General features: G+C 43.9%; 1 protein-coding gene across 4 annotated transcripts; it reads left to right on the top strand.

The window, feature by feature from the left end:
- Positions 1-19: 19 nt before the first annotated feature.
- On the top strand, positions 20-19,389 carry LOC139328005 (death-inducer obliterator 1-like). Of its 4 annotated transcripts, none has more exons than XM_070958123.1 (17): positions 20-131; positions 1,611-1,730; positions 2,564-2,682; positions 2,963-4,082; positions 4,315-4,714; positions 5,299-5,655; positions 7,769-7,988; positions 10,693-11,245; positions 11,365-11,524; positions 11,697-11,813; positions 11,955-12,116; positions 12,418-12,577; positions 12,690-13,188; positions 13,279-13,426; positions 13,543-13,632; positions 13,729-13,924; positions 15,249-19,389. In XM_070958123.1, the coding sequence occupies exons 3-17, from the start codon at positions 2,601-2,603 to the stop codon at positions 18,794-18,796; spliced, it is 7,812 nt and encodes a 2,603-aa protein (XP_070814224.1). In that variant the 5' UTR covers positions 20-131; positions 1,611-1,730; positions 2,564-2,600; the 3' UTR covers positions 18,797-19,389. The 4 variants fall into 4 exon arrangements, with proteins under 4 accessions (XP_070814224.1, XP_070814217.1, XP_070814233.1 ...); XM_070958116.1 differs by having other exon boundaries at positions 23-131; positions 1,611-1,705; XM_070958132.1 differs by having other exon boundaries at positions 23-131; positions 1,611-1,705; positions 11,955-12,068.
- Positions 19,390-20,721: the final 1,332 nt, after the last annotated feature.

The following is a 20,721-nucleotide window of genomic DNA, read 5'->3' on the forward strand; positions in this document are numbered from 1 at the left end:
GGGCGCTGCAGATACAACCAGTGCTCTGTAAACCGTCAGCCATCTGCCGCAGTCAGTTAGCTCAAGCGGGAATGGAAAATGGAGGATTGACCGAAGATCGAGGGCATATCATCGGTATCTGTAGCGTGTAGGTGGGTAGAATGCAACAATTCAGTATTTTGCTAACGTTAGTGTAGTGTTTAGTTTTTGTACGATGCTCCCGTGTCTCAGCTTTGTCTTCATGCAGGGATTGTTCGACTACAGGTATTCGAGGCAATGTTGAATATGTTGAGCCTGACGTTAGCTGTAACATTAACTTGTGTACAGCCGAACTACGCTGTTAGATTTGAATCTGCTAATTCACATTTATTTGTTAAGAATGGTTATATCTACATAATGAATGTGTGTCGTGTTTCTGCTTTGTCGGAGTTGTGTGGTTAAATTTTAAGAGTTACTTAAATGCTTATTCGCTGTAGGTTGAGTTTGTCGTTAGCTTGCCCATGCTCGTGGTGGCTAATAGCATTAGCCAAGTTTGCTAGCTACGAGTGCACGTTTTGCAACGTTCAGTTCGTCGTTGTAAAGCGAGACTACTTGACGAGAAAGAAGATATTCAGATGCGCGCTTGTCGTTTCACAACGAGTTACCATGTGTGCAGTGCCCAGTAACTCAACACTATTCGCCCAATTGTGACCGTGGTTTGCGTTAGCTGACGGTAGATTGTTTCGTGGTTCGGCAGAACGTTGGCTTCGCGGCCGTCGTTGATGTCGGGTGCGCAAGAACCGACATCTTAACTCGTCGTTGTTTGTTGTCCGAGGTCTTCACTATAGTCCATCTTGCTTCATAACGATACATATGTACATCACAGTTCACATTTGACAATATCCGTGTGACAAGGATGCATGGTTGTGATCTAGCGTGAAGAGTTAATACATCATGCGCCCTAAGGCCCTTGCAGGTTGTCTCCCTCGGCGTCGAGCAGCAGTACTGGACAGCATTACGCCTGAACCATGCAAACATCACAGTAAACATGCCATATCGGTGAATTTGTTGCATAATTTGTATCTCTTTGTTTGAAGTAAACGCTTGTGTTAAATTTGATCGTCGTGTGGGGCCCCTCCCACCTCTCATGGCAACAGTTTTCCCTCGGTTCACGTGGCACGGTATCGTGACCACAGGCACACCACTGGAGAAATCCTGTTTAATCACTCTCAGGCCTTTTGTAGACGGTGCTGTGCACCGGCCCCAGCGATGCTTCAGTTTAACAAGAGATGTAATCCTTAAAAATCCTTTTAGGATTTTTTAAACAAATGCATTCAACTCTTATTTTTGTATTCATTCACCAAGGTTTCTTAGTAACCTGCTGTGAATAATTTGTCAGAATTGTCCTATGTTTGCTGTATTTTTTTGTTGATCATATATAAAAATGTAAAAATTTCAGTTGAGCTGCAGGGCAATTGATGAATATCCTAGTTAGTCAACATAATTTATAGTCCTAGTCAACAGAAAATGAACAGGATCTGTTGTATTTATTATCAAGGTATTATTATCTAAGTCCTCAGTGTGGTTGCATCTTAGCTGCTGTGAAGCGCAGCGTACTTTGACCCTAACCTGCGGTTTCCTCTCTCTGGCAGATCCTTTGTCCGTAAACCAAGACAGATGATTACTGCTGCTGAGCCTTTGTTTTGTTTGAAGAAGCACTCTGTTACCCATCACTGTTGAACTGCAGGTACAGACATCGCTATTTCCATTAGGTATGCATTGCTTAATATTAGAAAATGAAAGATTTAAATTGTAGTTCTACAAAGGTGATTTTTTTTTTTTTTTCAGTATTCTACAACCTCACGCTAAACTAGGATATGCTTGTAATGTGACTATACACAGAAGCTGCCACAGTCTTCACCGTGCTGCACTCAGCATCTGTCATCATGCATTCACATGGAAAATACTGAAAAAAAATCTAAAAGCTGCCCAATCAAGTGGTTCAAGGTCAACATGTTCAAAGTAATCAAATGCACAAAAAACAGGCACACATTTTATATATATTGCAGAGGGTTAAACATCCTGTTACGCAATTACTTGTTACTTATCAGCTGAAATATACACAATATATCAGCTAGTTCCACACAACGCTGGATATTGTGTATCAGTGTTGATACTGATGGTCTTTATGTTTTTAAGATAAGTGTTAGTGTTCCTCTCAGTATTGCATCTCTCCTCATTCATAACACCTGTAATAGTTTAGTTACTCCGTGATGGTCGTAGCGTTGTGGAAAAGCTTCAGGGCATTCAATCGATCGCAACTGGACTTTGTCAGTTTGTGGAAAAGATGTCATTGCATACTCTCGATAATCACCGCTGAAAAGATGCCTTGAATTAGAATTGCATGGTGCAAATAAACTTTAGTGTTATGTTTGTAACAGTATTTTAGAGCAATAATGTAATAGAATCAAGGATATCTAAAAGTTTTAAGACATGGAATAACCCCAGCACTGCCTAAAGAATAAACACCTGGCAGCCTGAAGTATTTGTCATATTATGAACTGAAAAGAATGACTCATAGCTGGTCTCTTGTGCTCTTCTGTAGACATTCAGTTTGAAAGTAGTGATTGACTCCATCATCAATGGAGAAGAATGCGAGCCCTGAGCTCTCTTTAGCTCCTGAGCCAGAGCAGAGCCAGGACCGTATGGATAGCTGCTCTCAAGGTACCTTGAATGAGCTTCTTTTCCCTTACAATAAAGGGGTGGGGGCATTGTAGTAATACCAATTGTGGTGTCAGATTCTGTGATCTGTGAATGATTCAAAATTATGATGAAAATGTAGGGTAAGTAAGGGCCATATCCAAGTCAATCGTTTTCATATTCATTTGATTCATATGTATGCTTGAGACAATCAGTAGTTGCTTGGCTATTTTGGCATGTTGGACTCTGGTGATTTCATGCTTTAATTATTTGCCCACAGCCCTCTTTGATCATCTGTTCACAGGTTTTGGAGAAGGGGATAACGATCAGAGGGAACAGCTTCAGACCGAAGGCGAGAATGTGGCCGAAAAGACACTAGACAAGCCGGATAAATCTTTCAAGGCCAACAGTGAAATAAAGAAGACTTGGGGTTTCCGACGGTCCACTGTAGCAAAGAGAGAGATGCCAGTGGAGGCAGCAACTGACATCCCTGAAAACCGCTGTCCTGTACGTCGCAGTGGCAGGCAGTCTAAGCGTACTGACAAACTGGAGGAATTCCTCTTGACTGCCAAAAGAGGGTCAAGAAAGAGCGCCCCACCCAGTCTGGAAAGTGGAGATCCTCCTTCCCAAACGCCGACTGATGCAGAGACTGCCTCAGAAGCCAGCTTTGACGGTAACGCTGACGCCAAGGCTGTAGAGGACAAGGGAGAGTCCCCAGAGAGGAGGACAAGAAGTTGCACGAGGAGGCAGACGCAACGAAAAACTGGTGGTGGCAGACAGGCCCGAGGGGGTGGTGGAGTGACCATCAAAGACGAGGGAAGCTCTGAGAATGAGGAGGACAGCAGAGATGATGCCAGTAAGAACCAGTTACCTGAGAAAGGAGATGAAAAGAATTTTCCCAGTCCTGAAGATGTAGGGAGCACTGACACCGTACAGCCTGAGCCAGAGCCGGGCTCTGAGAAGACCGGAGTTGTTGAGGAGGAGAATGAGCATAGAGATGAAAATGACAAAGTGGAAACAGAGAAGGAGTTGGATAAAGGCACTGATGAGGACAGGGCAGACAAGTCTGCGGCAGTGTTAGTGAAACGTGGACCGATAAGAACATATGTCAATAAAAAGAAGGCAGCCAATAAGAACACTACCCCTGTTAAAGCTCCTGCTTCTGCCAGCAAGAGCACTCCTGTCAAGAGGGAGACCAAGCCAAAGGCTACCCAAGCTTCTGGAAAGATCCGCAAGCCCCAGACACAAGATGACAATGATGAGAATGATGATGATGATGATGACGACGACGATGATGATGATGACGACGATGATGATGAGAACGACTCTTCGATGTCTTCGTCTTCATCATCCTCTGAGTCTGATGATGGTGGTTATGATCCCAATGCACTTTACTGCATCTGTCGCCAGAAACACAACAAAAGGTATATTGTTATGTTGTTTTTCCTCCATCGGTCTTATCATAATTACAGTGATAATTGTTAATGCATTAACATGTTAATAGTGAAGTGCGTTGTAAATTTTAATGAATGATGTCATTGGTTTTTCCATCCTTGTCAGGCTAGTTGCTAGCTGCAACTGTTGTCTGAATGTCTGAGTTGTTGTTGAGCATTTCTTTGAAGAAAGGTGGCACTATAGATGTTCTGTGCTCAATAGGTTCATGATCTGCTGTGACCGCTGTGAGGAGTGGTTCCATGGAGACTGTGTGGGCATCACTGAAGCCCGTGGGCGCCTGATGGAGAGAAATGGGGAAGACTACATCTGCCCCAATTGCACCGCTAAGAAAAACCAGGTGCTCAGACCTGCTACATCTGTCCTCTCTACAAGTACAGAGATCGGGAGGCTCAGACCTGACATTACTGCGTCGAGTTATACTCTTGCCGTCTCGGCTGCATCTGCTGACAAAACTAACATCGGTCAGTCAGCTGTCCAGGCTGTGGTGTCCTCCACATCTGCTGGAACTGAAGAGAAGGGAGTGGAGGACCTGGGCATCAAAGGCAGGATAGAGAAAGCTATTAATCCAACTGGGAAAAAGAAGATCAAGATCTTTCAGCCGGTAGGTTACAACTATTTCAACTTAAAGGCTTTGAATTAATGTGTTACTATGAGTTCAGCTATTAGATCATTGTCTGCGTTGTTGCTCTGTCATCCATTACTTCATAGTGCATGCCAGGTGTTGTCCCAATAATCTAAATTTCAGTTAGTGTGATGCCATGGTTAACTATGATGCAAACAGATCATAGAAATTGGATTACAATTACTGTCAAAGGGTTGAAATGTGTGAGTAAAATGTAAATGACTAATCCCTGAATCTGTGATTAGAGTACAGTGCCCAATGCCCAACTGATAATTTCTTTTGGATCAGTGGTGTTCCTATTTTTATATTAGGACCCAAAAGTGGGAGGCCAGTGGCTCCAGACTGTAAACATGAGCACAGACCAAATGGTTAAAGGCATGGCATCCAGCAGCCTATCACAGCTTGGGACTGAAAACCGTTCTGCAAAATATAGTACACTTTTTAAAAAAAAATCACCTTTGTTAAAGCGAGTAAATTGCTAAAACTGGTATTGTGAAAACACTATAGAAAATGGCATTGCTCATCATTAGCAGTTAATTTTATTGTGTACTGCCTTGGAGCAGGCTATACAGCAGCCAGCTGAACCAAAAGCAGACCAGAAATCTCCACCGACCGTGGAAAAGAAGGCAGCACCGACAGCAGAGCAGAAAGCACAAGCAGACTCAGAGCAGAAGGTGGCATCAAACGTGGAGGTGAAAACCACGCCAACAGGGGAGGTGCCGCAGAAGGCCGAGGAGGAGGCCCCTCTTCCCAAATGTATCGGGCCTGGCTGTGAGAATAACGCCCAGCCAGACTCTGTGTATTGTGGCAACGACTGTATACTGAGACATGCGGCTGCGGCAATGAAGTCCATCACTGATGTCAGAGAGCCCAAGCAGAAGGACAAGGCAAAGGCTCAGAAAACCAAGTCGACACCAAAGGTAACTCGGACCACTTGAAATGATGCCTTTTCCCTACCCTTGATCAAAAATATTGAGGCCCAAAGCTGTGCAGGGCAGCAGATATGATATATTTGCAAGTTGTAATCTAAGCAATAGCAGTGGAAAGCCCTGTCTTGGGAGTTGTGTGTGAGTGCCACACAATGTGTGTCATAGTAATGTTAGACTTTTGATCTGCATCACATTTGAGAAAAAAAATTCCTAATGTGTGTTGTGTTCTTTGCTGAATGTTTGGCTAATCGTTAGTGTTGTTGGACTCAGTACTTTTCTATCCTATCTATGAATGATTTTAGCTATAGCGTGATAGCTTAAATGCTTTTATATATACATGCATAAATTGCTGCATTGGGGTGACCTGGATGAAAATTTTACTGTTTTACTATTAGCACAACAGCAGACCCACATTCACGCGTATGCAATCATCATTACAGGTTTTATAACAGTCGTCCAATATCTGGGATTCAGAAAATCCAAAACTCGTTTTAAGAATTGTCTTGGCTGTGTCCAGTCTGCGTGCTGTGGCTGCACTCTGCGCATTTTAATAATGCTACAAGAAAGTCGTCTTGTCCTGATTAAAATGGTTCAGAAAGCTTTGCTTTTTTAAAATACTACTTGGAAGTGGAATTACTGAACAGACAGTAACTATCAGATCCCTTGATGTTTACATGCTCGCCTCAGGAAGCAAGTTTAGAGAGTTAGAAATTAAATTTGTTCTTAACACAAGCTGTTTTGTCATATGAAATGAACTTGCATCAAACAGGGTCAGATCATGATGGTAACCTGCAGGGGAGCAAGTGGCCCATCTACTGACCAGTCATCATTCCTGCTGGATCATTAAATGGACCAAAGCACTGCATGCAGATTAAAGCAACAAGTATTTCAAGTGTTTGACACCCTGAATAGCTTTGTCGTACAAGCTAATTTATTGTATCAGTGATAAAATACCCTGTTGTAGCCCAATAAGTCTTCTGATGTTCCCCAGCTCTAGAAAATATCTGGTGACTATAAGAATGGAAATATTTCCCAGTGCACCACAACAGTGTCGGGTGATAAGCCTGTTATTTAACAAAGGAATATCTAAATGAACATGGCTCTTAATGCTTAATCCACACAGCGTTTAGTTTAATTAGTTTGCTGCATTTCAGATGTTTTCGTGCAGTCATCCTGTCTCCATTTCTAAGGTCTGTATCACTCATGTATGTGTTCCAGTAAACAAGCTGGATTTCTTGCTTTTACTCTTATTAATGTTGTGTATGGTTTAATTTTGTGGTTATTTTCTGGACCTTTCATTAGCATACATTAGCCTCATATTAGCCTAATTCTGACTCAACAGAACATCCCCACAGCAGTCCTACTCTAGTGTTAAATACTCCCCTTCTGATATGTTGCTCAGTTCGAAGTGATTGGCACCCTGACTATCTCATGTGCATTCATTGGATTAAAAAAATCCTGTGGTCTCATTACTCTAATGGACTTCTATGAGACTGACCCTTCAACGGCTGGTGGAGCAGGCAAACGAGGATGCAGTCTAAAGCGGCACGTCTTACCCTGCATGCATTGGAGTCATTCATCATTTCAAGTGTTCTGTACATGCCGGAAATGAATCTTCATAAGGTTTAAACTTGAGCTGCTGTTTGGAGGAAAGCCCAACAATGTTGAACTTCCTTTGTAATACAGGGCACCTCTTTGAAGAACTTAAGGGCTCATTAGCTTCAACCAGTAAAATGTACCTGCCAAGAATAATTTAGTACACAGTGCATTTTTCACAGAAATATGTCCAGGTGTACAGAAACTTGGATGCTAAAAGGCTGCCAGCTGAAACCTGGTGTACATCGGACTGCTACTAATTTTCTCTGAATTATCCCCATTCAATTTTGTGCACACAATGAGAACAGTGGTTAGGAAGGACAAAAGCTAAAGGCAAGCAGACCAAAGGCTGTAAGAGTTAATAATTTTGTTAACCAAGGGCAGATTTTCCTGGCATTTGACAGAGAGAATCTCTTTTTTCATTTCTGTATTGACTGTAACATTACTGAAACAACACTGAGTACTGCCACTAAAACTCCTCAATGTGTGTTTCTTCCCTTCCACCCAGAGGAGCAGTGCTGGTGGGAAGAAGATGCAGAAGAGGACTAAGGAGGAGTCGGACAGCGAGGAAGATCAGAGTCCTGATCCAGATGAGGATGACGAAGATGAGCATGCTGAGGAACACCCGCCCCCGCCGGCCACTGCATCCTGGTCCAGCGACCATAATTACATTGCAGTAACACCAGAAAAGACTACACCCATATCACCCACAGTGTTAAACAAAAAGTGTATGTATCTCTTTGAAGGTCTTGGGCTGTTGAAACCACATTGTTGTTTTTCCATTATAAGTGTGGTTCCTGTCGTGCTAACGTAATTTAGAAATGATCCGTACATTTGGGGAAGAACATGAGCACTCGGGACGAACTCAGCTGTGTGCTAGACTTTAAAATGATCTGCAAAGTGTTGTAGTTTCGACAATATAAAGGTTTTGTTACTCAATGAAATGTTTGCAGCTGTGGAAAAGGTAAGTTATTGGTGGCTTTGGGTAAGTATTCGAGAATGCAGAATTTATGTATTTCGAAAGGGGCACTCCATAGATTGAGCTTAAGATCATTTGATGAGTGAAGGTGGGGGTACTAAGCCTGTGAACGGTTATGTAATTTCTCTAGCTCTGGAAGAGTCTGAAAAACTCATTCAGATGATGTTACCGGGGTATCTCAGCTTGGGAGACTTTGAGAGATAAGGCCATTTTGTGTACTGGGAGTTTATCTTGAGCTACTACAGACTAAAAGTCAGGCCGCCCCAGTCTCTGCTCCAACAATAATGCTTATTTCTTTTTTTAATATGACTCTTCAGTCCCTCAACTTTTTGAAAGTGCGGTACTAAATCACTGGAGTCCCCCTTTTGAATACCTCAGGCCTGATGAAATCCTCTAGGGCAACATGTGGCAGAAATAACAGGTGGCAATAATCTCTGATGCTTTACTGTGAGATGTATGGACGTGATGAATGGACTGGTGTGTGCATGTGTTTGTATGTTTATGTGTGTGTGTGATTCAAATGACCTCAAATCTCTCCACTTCCTGGGTTCATCACCTCAGCTGTTGGACCCATAAAAAAGGTCATTGCCCTCCCTTTCTCCAGCAGGTAGGTGTCTAAGAATTCCCCCATGTTAATATGGACCAATCAAGCTTACATTGAGCTGATAACATCGGCTGGAAAGCATGACTGTGTTTTTTTTGGTCTGTTTTTTACCATTGATTTTGTAGGCAACAGGCTGACGTCTTTCGAAGTTTTTGATTCACATTGAATATGATGCCTCACTACTCAGTGGAAAACTGGCTTTAAAATAAAGGGTGATTTAACAGATTTTAGGATGCCTCCGTTGATTATGTGAGCAGTGTTGGCTTGCTGTAGGATATCCTGACTACTTCAGCTCAAACAAGCATATACATCTGCTAAATCTACACACACTGATGTGAGATGTGACACTCCTGGATGGTGACCAGCTGAAGAAGAGAGAAGCTCTGCCAGACTACTGGAGACCAGACCACTGGGAGACACTGCAGTGAAGTTCAGAAGATGGAAGCTGAAGACCTGGTTCAGAAGAGGGGGGCCCACCACGCTCAGAGTTTTTCACACACATTTTGCACCTGCTTATATATATATTGAGGGGAACATTTGTTGCAATGAAATGTGGACATTTCAGTTTCCTTTATGAGAGGTTATTGAAGGCAGTAGAATAATCCTAATTGATCAGACAGCAGGTGTTAATCTCAACAAATGCATCTTTTCAGGTCAGGAGAGCAGTGCGAGCAATGATTGTTGTGTGATTGACAGGAGGTGGACATTAATGGCTCATTGTGCTTTCATAGTCCATATTTGCTGAGTGATGGTGCGATTGGTGAGACAACCTATTATCTTCAGGAGATGGTTGACTTTGGTTGCTTTTAGTCTCAATATTGTTGCTCTGCACAATATTGCGGTTTGTACATACTAATAGGTGTGTAGTTGGTGTGTCTGGGGCTGATGCTTATACTAATGCAGCTTTAACATAATGGATGACTCATAAGCATCTGCAGATGACGGTTTGAAGAGATTTGAGTGTATTGCCATACAATTCTTGGTGCAAATTGGTTCATATACTTTACATATTTTCAAGTGAAAAGTTCTAAAAAAAAGAATCTTTCATGTCTGCGTAATATTTTCAAATAACCATTAATGAGGTTTGCATCTAGTTACTTTTTGCCTCATGAGCTGGTGACAGTTGTTAAGGTTTGTAGCTGTGCTCATGATAGGAATGTTTAAATTTACACTTGAACAGTGAGTAGGTTATGAACTTAATCAGTCTTAATCATTTCCTTTTATTCGCATCCACAAGTTTTTATGCTTCAGTACACAGTGAAACCTGTGGCCAAAACAACATTTTAGCCAGTGAAGAACTGGATGATGCTGCTTGTCTCTCACATTCACATGAGAGAACCTGGTACTTGTAGTCTTTTCCCACAAAGTGCTGGTAGCAAGTTAAGAGTTTATAGAACACTCCCGTCAGGTCCTTGTCTTCTGTTTGGGTCTATGGGCACTGAGCTGTCTTGTGAAGAGGTACTTGTATACTCAAAGATCATTGCCACCAAATAATGTTTGGGAAGAAAGTACTTCTTTCTCAAATGGACCTGCATTAACAGCACCATGTATTTGCTGCTGCAAATAAAGAGGGGCCTTTTAACTGCCCAGTTGTCAACTTTGTGTTTATTTCAGAATGCTAATTGCAGTGTTCAGTGTGTATGTGCACAAATATGTGAATGACATTTGTTGGTTGTTTCACATTTTCTGTTATTTTTTTCAACTCTAAAACCAATATTGACCTTTTTTCCAGATATATACCCCATATCATGATGTGATCAAGTGTATACTGTCGCACCACATGTTGCATCTGCTGATGTGATGAATGACAGCATGTTTTAAAATATTTGATCTTGTTCTTGGTTTCCAGCTCCCCCTAAAGAAGAGAAGCAGAGTGAGAAGGAGCAGAAAGAGAAGGAGACAGCCCCGGCTCCAGAGAAACCTCCCCCGGCGTCCGTAACGCCGGTCAAAGCAAACAAGAAGACCCCAGCCACCAAGGCAGTCAAGGTTTCCCCAAAGGGAAAGAAGCCTTCACTTCAGACCACAAGTTCAAAAATGTCCAAGAAACCGGCAGCACTCCCCAGCAAAACTGCAGGAAAGTCCAAGAAACCAGGCCTGTCGGCTGTCCATGCCCCATCTCCCATTCCCCTCGGTCCAATCCACGTCACAGGAGCACTGAGGGTTACCAAGTCCAACTTTACTATTCCTAAGAAGCAACAGCCACAAAGAAAGGATACTCCATCCCGTAGTCAGTCCTCCTCGTCCTCCAGGGTCCCATCATCTCCAGCTTCTTCATCTGCATCCAGCCACTCCTCCTCCAGACCTCCACATTCAGCTGGTTCAGCGCACCCCATGCCGCCGCCACCCAACAACCAGATGAGGCAGAATATCCGCCGCTCTCTGACTGATATCCTCTATAAGAGGTAAGAGTCCCACAAAACCTAGTTCAGAATACTGCAGTTTCTGAAACACTTAGAGTAAATCTTTTACTTAACACTTTTAAAAAAGAAGCACCAACATTTGTTGTGTTCCTGACCACCAGGGTGAGCGACAGCGATGATCTGAAAATGACTGAGAATGAGGTGGGAAGGCTGGCAGTTGCCATTGAAAAGGAAATGTTCAACCTGTGCCTGAGCACTGACAGCAAGTACAAGAACAAATACAGGTCCCTCATGTTCAACCTCAAAGATCCTAAAAACAAAGTGAGTCAACATTAAACATGCATGCGCTTGTATTTTTAGTCAAGTTCATCTTGTGTTGACAGAGTTGTGTAAGTGAAGGCAATGCTTACAACCTGAAAAGCTTTTATTTTCTCAGTTTACCAGAATGTTATTCATCTCGAGATGTTAAAAAAGTGTGATATGTTGCTCTCAGGGCTTGTTCTACAGAGTGGTGGGTGGTGAGGTTAGTCCCTTCAGACTGGTGAGACTAAGTGCTGAAGAGCTGCTTTCCAAAGAGATATCGGAGTGGAGGAAGCCAGACGCTCCTGAGGTAACTGTTACTTCCCTTTAACTAAACACCAAGCACCAGTCAGCTAGAGGTTCAAAGTGCTTCCTGTAATGAGTTTTCATTCTACAAACTCTTCTACAGGATGCATAATATTGGTCCGGTGTGCATTGTTGTCTCTTTTAGGCCCAGTCTCCCAGTGCAAGGGCACATTCAGGGCATTCCAAACTGGGCAACAGGCATGACTCTGGCTCACATAGCTTGGATATGGAGGATGCTCCACCAACATCTGATGCAGATGTATGTATCTCTACCACTGCTTCATCTTCTCGCATGGCCTCTGCTGCAGTAAGTGGTGGCATGCTGCCTTTCTTAAGCTTTCAAACTTTTCTTTTCACCTTTGCCTGGTCTCCTTGGTCCACCAACTGTTACACAAAGTAAAGACAGTAGTGGTGATATCACAGGTTATTTATCTTGCTAACTGTCCTGTTCTTCAATTCAAATTCTTCCTTTCAGAAACTTTGTCTTTATTCATCACTGCTGGGTGTTAAACCTACATGCATCATCATAATCCAGAATTATGGGCGTCATGTGAATGATTCCAGTTCACCTAAGATTTGACAGAGATCCTTCTTTTCTGTGTCCACAGGACCAAGATGATTGTAGTACTCCTTCAGCTTCGGCTCAGCCCTCTGCTGTGGAGGGGAGCAGTGGCAACAGCATGCCAGACATTTTCAGTACCATGCTCAAAGACACCACTGCTGAACACAGGACTCATCTGTTTGACCTCAACTGTAAAATCTGTACAGGTAAATGAGGGACCGACATCAAGTATCAGGGTAACATTCACCCAGTGGATTATTTGTGAATGGTTGTACAATCGATAACTTGACTGGTGTCTTTTTGTTTTTTGCCTTATAGGTCAAAGGATGGATGATGAGCCTGCGGCTAAGAAAGGCAAACTGACCAAAAAGCCTGAAACTAAGCCGCCTAGACAAGAGCTGTACTCGTCCTCTGCTTTCCAAACGCAGCTCCCCGCAGCTGAGCAGCACCAAGACCCCTTAGTCTACCAACATGCGATCCCTCCATCCTACCAGCCTAACATGGAGCCAGCTGTCCCAGAATTACAGCCGCAGCTTTATCAGGAGGACCTCAATATGCTTGCACCTCCAGCCTCGGCCCCCGCAACCGTCACCCCCACCGTGTCTTCTGTCAGCATCACCCGCAGAGACCCACGCGTGGCCAGGCACAGCTCCGGTGTGACCGTCACCTACACTGCTCCAGAAAAACCTGTCAGCAACTCAGCAGAACCACTCGCAGCTCCTGTTAGTGCGCCAGTGGAGATCGGACCCAAGGCACCCCTGCCGATGCCCCCAGCTCCACCGCATTCAGTCGCTGCGTCCAAACTAGCGAAAACAAGGTGCTCATTCTCATCACTGTTTTATAGATTTGCTCTTCCTGGCATTGCTGGGTTTTGTGGTGGTCTAAGATGATGGTTTTGGTTTTGCAGTACATCTGAACCTCCTCCTGAGGGTGAGACAGCAATCTTCCTCCATGGTCAAGAGAAGATTTGGAAAGGATTTATCAACATGCAGTCGGTGGCTAAGTTTGTAACCAAGGCTTATCTGGTGTCAGGATCCTTTGAACATCTGAAGGAGGTTTGTCTTTTTGCCTGGTTCTTAGGCTTTTACTTAATTTCAAATGTAATTGTCATTACATGCAATGGGTGTACATAAGCAGATGCATTATGCTTAGTTTTGTCAATGTTGTGCAGGATTTGCCAGACACCATTCATGTTGGAGGACGCATATCTCCAAGCACAGTGTGGGACTATGTTGGGAAACTGAAAACCTCGCTCTCCAAGGTTTGTTTGGAGAAAAATGAATTTGTATGAAAGTGCTTAACATCTTTATTTGAAGGCCTTTCGTCACTTACTGGTTTTTGCTCTCTGTGTTTGCAGGAACTGTGTCTGATCCGTTTCCACCCAGCCACAGAGGAAGAGGAGGTGGCATATGTCTCTCTCTTTTCTTACTTTAGCAGCAGGAAACGATTTGGTGTGGTGGCTAACAACAACCGTCGCATCAAAGACCTCTATCTCATCCCACTGGGCTCAAAGGATCCATTACCCTCCAAACTCCTACCGTTTGATGGGCCAGGTAAGCATTTAAAGGGATACACACATACATTTGTGTTGACATGAATATGATTGTGTTTATTTTTGTGTTTTTGCTGTGGAGTTGTGTTGATTTTTTGTCTTTGTTCATGTGGTGAGTATATTAAGTCACCTTTGTTTTTGGACCCAGGTTGAAATTCAAAGGTTTGTACTGTAGGGGGCACTCACACTCCTTGTCGAGTCTCCCCTGGAAAACACCACTGTGCACGTGACAGCTGCTGTCTTCTCTGCTGTGTATCTGACTTTGTATCACACATTTCTAATAAAGGAAGTTTGCATCGCAGGTTGTGCCATTTGAGTCCAGTTTCAGCCTGTTCTTTCTTAAGACTTGGCATGTATGTAAACTTGAACAACTTTGTAATTAATAAATTGCTGTGAGGTAACTTGTCAATCATTTTATACCACGCTGGTGTTCATATGGTAACATGCCACACCACTGGAATAAATTAAACATGTTCTTAACGTGCCCCTAAACAAAGAATTGGCACTTTATTGAAACTTTTCACCCAGTGATTAACTGGCAACCAACAGTGTTAACAGTACCAACATGGTCATTGCAGCTGTGGTATGTACAAAGGTTGCCCATCTCAGACGGTCTGAAACATCAGTAGATCTACTCCTGAATGTTGTACCTCAGAAAGAGAAGATTGTATACATGAGGTTTTCCCTTTTAATTGATTATCATCAGAAAAACAAATTGCACATCTTGAATTTATCTGATGTTTCTGTGACTGGGCTGGTAGTGATCTCAAATTTCAACAGCAACTAATTTATACATCTTTTACTACCTGTTGCAATCCTCGCAGCTATTTTTGGGTGCAGTCTAATGATGCCAGTGAATAATTCAGAATGATTTTATTTTTTCAGTTTGTCTCTTGGTTATATCTGCCTGTACAACCACAAATAACTTCAACCACCAACACAAGCCTACTGATAACAAATGTTTCTCTGCAGCTGCCAGGCGTTTACTAATGTCACCATATTTGTTACTTTTCTCTTTGAATTCACCAATACATTTAATAACTGCTGACTTATTGCTGAACTGCACCCAAGGAAACGTGTAGTCATATTTTTACCTTTGTCATTTGTCACATAAAAGGATATAGTTGGCGTTGGCTTTGGTTTTATATCTATCGTCCTACTGGTTCTTTATGTATGTCACTTGTTTTTTGTTTCTTTACATAAATCAAAAATGCTCAAGCAAATCTTTTAGCAGCTCTATAGAAAGAAAGGCAGTCTATTTTGTCAAGTTATCTGTTGTACACATGTAGATGTTTTCTAAGGTTTTTGTTTTGTCCATCTTTTAGGGCTTGAACCAGCTCGTCCCAACCTCCTCTTGGGGCTACTGATCTGCCAGAAGGACAGAAAGCGTGCTGGTGCTCCCTTGGAAACTGAAGAAAAACGATCCAAGACTCAAACGAAAGATACAGATGACACTGGCCTTCCAAAGCCCCCTCCCTCAATAAGAGCAGAAAGAAGCACACGGCAGAGCCTTGAAATCCCCTTCAGCACGACTTCTCCAGGCTCACCTCCATCCAGCTCCTCTGAAATGTCAAGCAGCACTGTGACCACCTCCTCAGTCCTTTCCTTCTTGTCCTCTGTAAAAACACCAGCCACATCCACTATCACTGGCAAGGACTCCCCATCTTCATCCAGCTCTGTTGCTTCCTCTGCAGCATCTGCCACTCCTCTTCAGACCATCCTCAAAACTCTTTTTGGGAAGAAAAAGCACGACTCCGACGCTTCCCAATCTCCATCTGATCAGGGTGTGGAACTCTCTGTCCCGCCTGCTACAATGCTAGATCCCATTGTGCAGCAGTTCGCGCAGATTTCTAAAGAGAACCAGGTGGAGGAGGATGAAGATGACCGACCGTATGATCCAGAAGAAGAGTATGACCCCAGTAGGGGCTACAATGTGCCTAAGAAGCCTGCTGAAGTAGTAAGCAAACCCGAAATCTCAAAGGAACCCGAGGTGATTGCGAATGAAGGAGATGATGTGGCGTATGACCCAGAGGATGACTCCATTTTTGAAGATGTCAAAACTTTAGTACCTGGTCATGCTAAGGCTGCTACTGAATCTGTAACAGATCCACAAAAGATCTTGGAGAGCCTTAAACAGATTGGGGAGCAAACATTCCAAAAACAGGGAGAGCAGCAAATGTCATCCACAGGGACACCTGGTGCCTCATTGACACTTCCAGACACACTCTTAACTCAACCTACCAGATCCCTTTTGGCAGATACTCAGCTACTGCAGCTTGGCAAGAAGGTTGAGGAATTAGTGAAGTCTTCATCGGTTGCTCCCTTGATCAACCAGAGGAGAGACCCCCGACAGAGCAGGGATCCTCGCCAGGCTGTTGCTGGCAGGAAACCGAATGATGAACCTGAGGAGAAAGAGGAGACATCTGCTCTAGTGCTGGATTCTACTCCTTTGCAACCTTTGGTTCAAGAGCCTCAGATTTCCAATGAAGCTGAACCTCCAGACTCTTCACAAGGCCCAGTGACGTCACTACCTGCAGAGGGAGTGAAAAGTGAGATCCTACCCTTTATGGAGTCGAACATGGCCGAGGTGTCAATTCCGTTATTGGGAGAGGAGGTGGAACCTGATATGGAGGTCAACTACATGGATGAGACAGAAGTGAAAACTGAGGAAGCTGAGCCAAACAAGATGGAAACAGAGCTGGACAAGTACAGTATTTGGCCAAATGCTGCCAGTATTTTAAAAACTGGCGAGGACTCAGAGTATGAGGAGAATAGCCAAGATACACCAACCACAAGTTATTACACTGAGCCTGCAAACACCCCCACAATAACTTCAACAATTCCAGTGCTCACTCAGAGCACAGCAATGGGTGAAACTCAGTCCCATCACGTGCCGCATCACATGTCACCATCAGGCTTTGACAGCGAGTACAGACCTCCAGCTGACATTCCCCCACCATCGAACTTCCCCCCTCCTCATGTGATGCAGGGACAGAACCTGATAATGAGACCTCCACCGATGTCTATGCCACCACCCATGCAGGGTCTTCCTCCAATATCAGGCCCCCTTCCTCTGCAGGGACCCCCTCCACCCATCCACGTTCCTCCCCCTGTATGTGGTCCTCCCCCCATACAGGGAGACAGCAGCCAGCAATTTGGCCCACCTCCAGCTGCATACCCTCCCTATCAGAATCAGTGGCCAGGCACCCAGCCACCACCACAGCAGCAGCAGCCTCCTGGACCACATCCTCAGAATATCATGGCACCCAGAGGACCACCTCCACCTTTTCCTCCAATGGCCCAGAGAGGCCCTGCACCTCAACTGTTTGATCCCTCCATTCCCCCCCAGCACATTGGACAACAAGGACCTCCTCCAGGCCTCCCTCCACCTCCTGCTTTTGATGGACAGAGCACCTTACCTCCACCAAGATTCACTGGTCCTCCACCACCATTTAATTTCCCTGCAAACAGAGGTCCCCCTCCACCTTTCACTGGGCCACCTCCTGCTCACTTTGATAACAGACTCCCTCCTCCGTCCCACTTCCAAGGGGCTAGGGGTCCCCTGCCATCTCAGTATGGTGACCATGGGGCTCAACCCTCAATGGCAGACCAACCTCGAGGCCCAGCAGAACAGTATAATAAAGACAATTCTAACTCCTTTAAGCTAAATGTGGACCAGAATCCAAACCCTGTCCATATGTTTAAAGACAATCAGGGTCCCCCACCTGGTCCAGCATACCAGGGACCTCCACCTAACCAATATGAGGACAGAAGAGGCCCACCTTCCAGTTGTGAGATGAGTGGACCGCACTTCAGTCCACATAACCAGTATGGGAGCTCCAGACCACACCCTTCACCACCACACCGAGGATCTTTTGAGGAGCACAGAGGCGCTCCCCCTCATGAGAATAGACCCCATCTGTCTCAGCGTTTTGGAGGATCAGAGCGGTACCGCTTCGATAGGCACTCTGATGAGGCTAGACCTGTTCGCCACAGTGGGCCACTACTGCCAACTCCTCCAGAGGCTCCCTTAGGTCTTCCAAGTCGCATGGGAGCCCACAGTCCAGAAATTCAAAGGGATGACCACTGGCGCCGCCACTCTCCTGAAATGAGGAGGAGGAGCAGCAACACCACCCGAGAAGACTCAGAACCCCATGGCGGAGATCGCTTCAGTCGCTTTGAAGGAGGCCACAGAGAACCTGTACCTGGACCGTCACAACCCTCTGAAGAGAGACCAAGGGAGCTGTCCGAGGACCGGCGGAGGGAAAGAGAGCGGGAAGTCCCCCATGCTGGCAGGCCATCTTGGGACAGGAGCCAGGTCAAGCGGTGGAGCAGAGAACGAGAGTGGGATAGAGGCAGAGAAAGGGACCGCGATCAGGAGCGTAGTCGAGAAAGAGACCGCAGCAGAGGAAGGGAGGGTGACAGACACAGGGAGACTGAGGGAGAGCGACACAGAGATCAAGACACTGACAAGAGGAGAGACAGGGAGAGAGACAGGGAAAGAGACAGAGAGAGACCCAGGGATTCTGACAGGAGGGACTACGACCGTGACAGAGGGAGAAACCGTGACCGCGACCGTGACAGAGAACGCGATCGTGATCGTGATAGAGAGCGAGAGCGAGAGCGAGACAGGAGACGGGACAGATCCCGAAGCAGGGAACGGGACAGGGACAGGGACAGAGATCGTGGGAAAGACCGGGGCAGGGACAGAGACAGGGAGAGGGAGAGAGATAGAGACAGGGACAAAGACAAAGACAGGGATCGTCGGGACGGGAGCAGAAGCAGAGAAAAGAGAGAGGAGAAAAAGGACAGTAAACATGATGCACCCAAGGAGAGCGATAAAACTACAGCAAATGACAGTAGCATGTCCTAGTCTCTGTTTTATGAACACTACATAACGGTTTGGAGAGAGACTCAAATCTCTCACCAGTTTAAGTCATCACTGTAAATGTAGATGAACAGTATTTTGTTAAATTTCCACAGTTATGTTCCTACTAGAAAAAAGTTTGAAAATGTTTGTATTCTTTTGTCACTTAAAGATTTCTAAGTTTGTTTTATCACATTTGAAAGACAAATAACTAAAGGCCATCTAGGTTGGTTGTGAACAGGATGTATTAAGTAGGCTACGGAGTCCTATTACACGTACCTAAATCCTGTCAAAGCATTTTTTTAAGAAAACAATAATGTAACTGGTAAACACACTATTTGCAATATGTAAATATGAATGTACTTGTGTATATACTGATGTTTTTTATCATACTTTTCTAAGTAGAAATGAAAAGCCATATATCTGAGATTGATAATGTGAAAGTTAAGGCAACTTTGTCTGCACACAAATGTGTGTCTCGATGTCCAGCAGGTTTGAACTTAAGGCTCCATCTGTCTTTATTATACACCCCATCAATGGTTGTTAATAAAATGTCCCGTTTTTGTTTCTGCTCAATCAATTAAACCTGTTTAATGACACATTTGTCTGTTGTAAATACATGTTTGAATTCATACTTTGCATACACAGTCTTTGTCCCTGTGTAATATGAGATTGCTTAGCTTTCACATTGTGGTTCAATAATACATTAGTGATTCTTGGTGGTAGAGAGTCACATGACCAATGCCAGTGCTCCAAAACATTTATCTGCTTTTTAGCATCATGGGTCATAACTGCAGTTTCTAACAACATGTATCAAAGCACAGGCCTCAAGGACAGTTCATAATGTAACCTTAGACCATGTATGTGGCCTTCCATCTGAACGATGTTACACTATGTGGAGAAAGCATGTCAGGCAAAGACATAAGAGATATTTAGGAAACCGAATAAGTGCTTTTTAATTCTTAAGAATTATCAAACCCTGGATTATGAAAGTGCTGCTGTCAGAACCGTTCATAATGTGTGATCATGAGGATTACAACACAATTCAGAACTTAGAAAAAAACAACTATCTGTTCACCAAACTGAACGTGCCCTCTTTCTTTCAGTGATGATCAAGCCTTAAATTCAACACTACCAGTACAGAACCACTGTGACATTAATAATCTATATGATCTAATCAGATTAATATGCATAATGCTATTACTTCAATAGGAATAAATGCAAGTGTGATACATCTCTGCTCATGTCAGGCATTTCGGTATAAAACAACAGGATGTAAACAAGAAAAGACTTCATCAGTCCCTCTTATCCACACCGTAGCATCAGCACTTTTATCGCAATGGCACTTTTTTTTGGTCCAAATGCATTCATCCAGAAAGCAAGAATTAAATAAGAATACAAGTTCAGAAATAAAGCCCTTAGTACAAAAAGAAACAAAAGCATTTGCATGAATAAGCATGCTGTTTGATTCAGCATGAAAAGCTCAAACCGTGTGAACTAATGAGGAAATTTCACTGATGCTTCATGAAGATCATGTGGACTGTATCTGCCTCTTCATCACTGCCCTCACCCTCTCTGTCTTTTGACCCTCTGTGCCGTTCTCTTCAGGGTTCGATATTTAATCTGCATTCATTTGGCAGACTCACATGAGCTCTTTATTGCAGTTGTTTACGCTTTGTGATCACCTCCTCCACCAACTGCTGCTGAAGGCAAATCTATTGTGACTGTTGCTTGATGGCGGCAGTCATCACACATCAGGTTTTCAGGGTCCAGCAAGCAACATTGTTACCACATATATGACACACGTCGCTGTGGGCGGTAAAAAAATAAAATTAAAAAAGTTGCTGGTGAATCAACTCTAAAAGATCTGGAAATCCAAAAATATCTAGAAAATTTAGGGGAAAAATATGATTTGTGAAGTTTAATTGGCA

Source organism: Chaetodon trifascialis, chromosome 3 (genome assembly GCF_039877785.1).
Source record: "Chaetodon trifascialis isolate fChaTrf1 chromosome 3, fChaTrf1.hap1, whole genome shotgun sequence".
NCBI classification, from domain to species: domain Eukaryota; kingdom Metazoa; phylum Chordata; class Actinopteri; order Chaetodontiformes; family Chaetodontidae; genus Chaetodon; species Chaetodon trifascialis.

What these genes read in the sequence shown, in the direction of transcription:
- LOC139328005 (XM_070958123.1), top strand. Translation starts at nt 2,601, where the DNA reads ATGGAGAAGAATGCGAGCCCTGAGCTCTCTTTAGCTCCTGAGCCAGAG. An exon ending in AAACCAAGTCGACACCAAAG is followed by an intron (nt 5,656 to 7,768) that starts GTAACTCGGACC and finishes CCTTCCACCCAG; the next exon opens with AGGAGCAGTGCTGGTGGGAA. An exon ending in ACTGATATCCTCTATAAGAG is followed by an intron (nt 11,246 to 11,364) that starts GTAAGAGTCCCA and finishes CCTGACCACCAG; the next exon opens with GGTGAGCGACAGCGATGATC.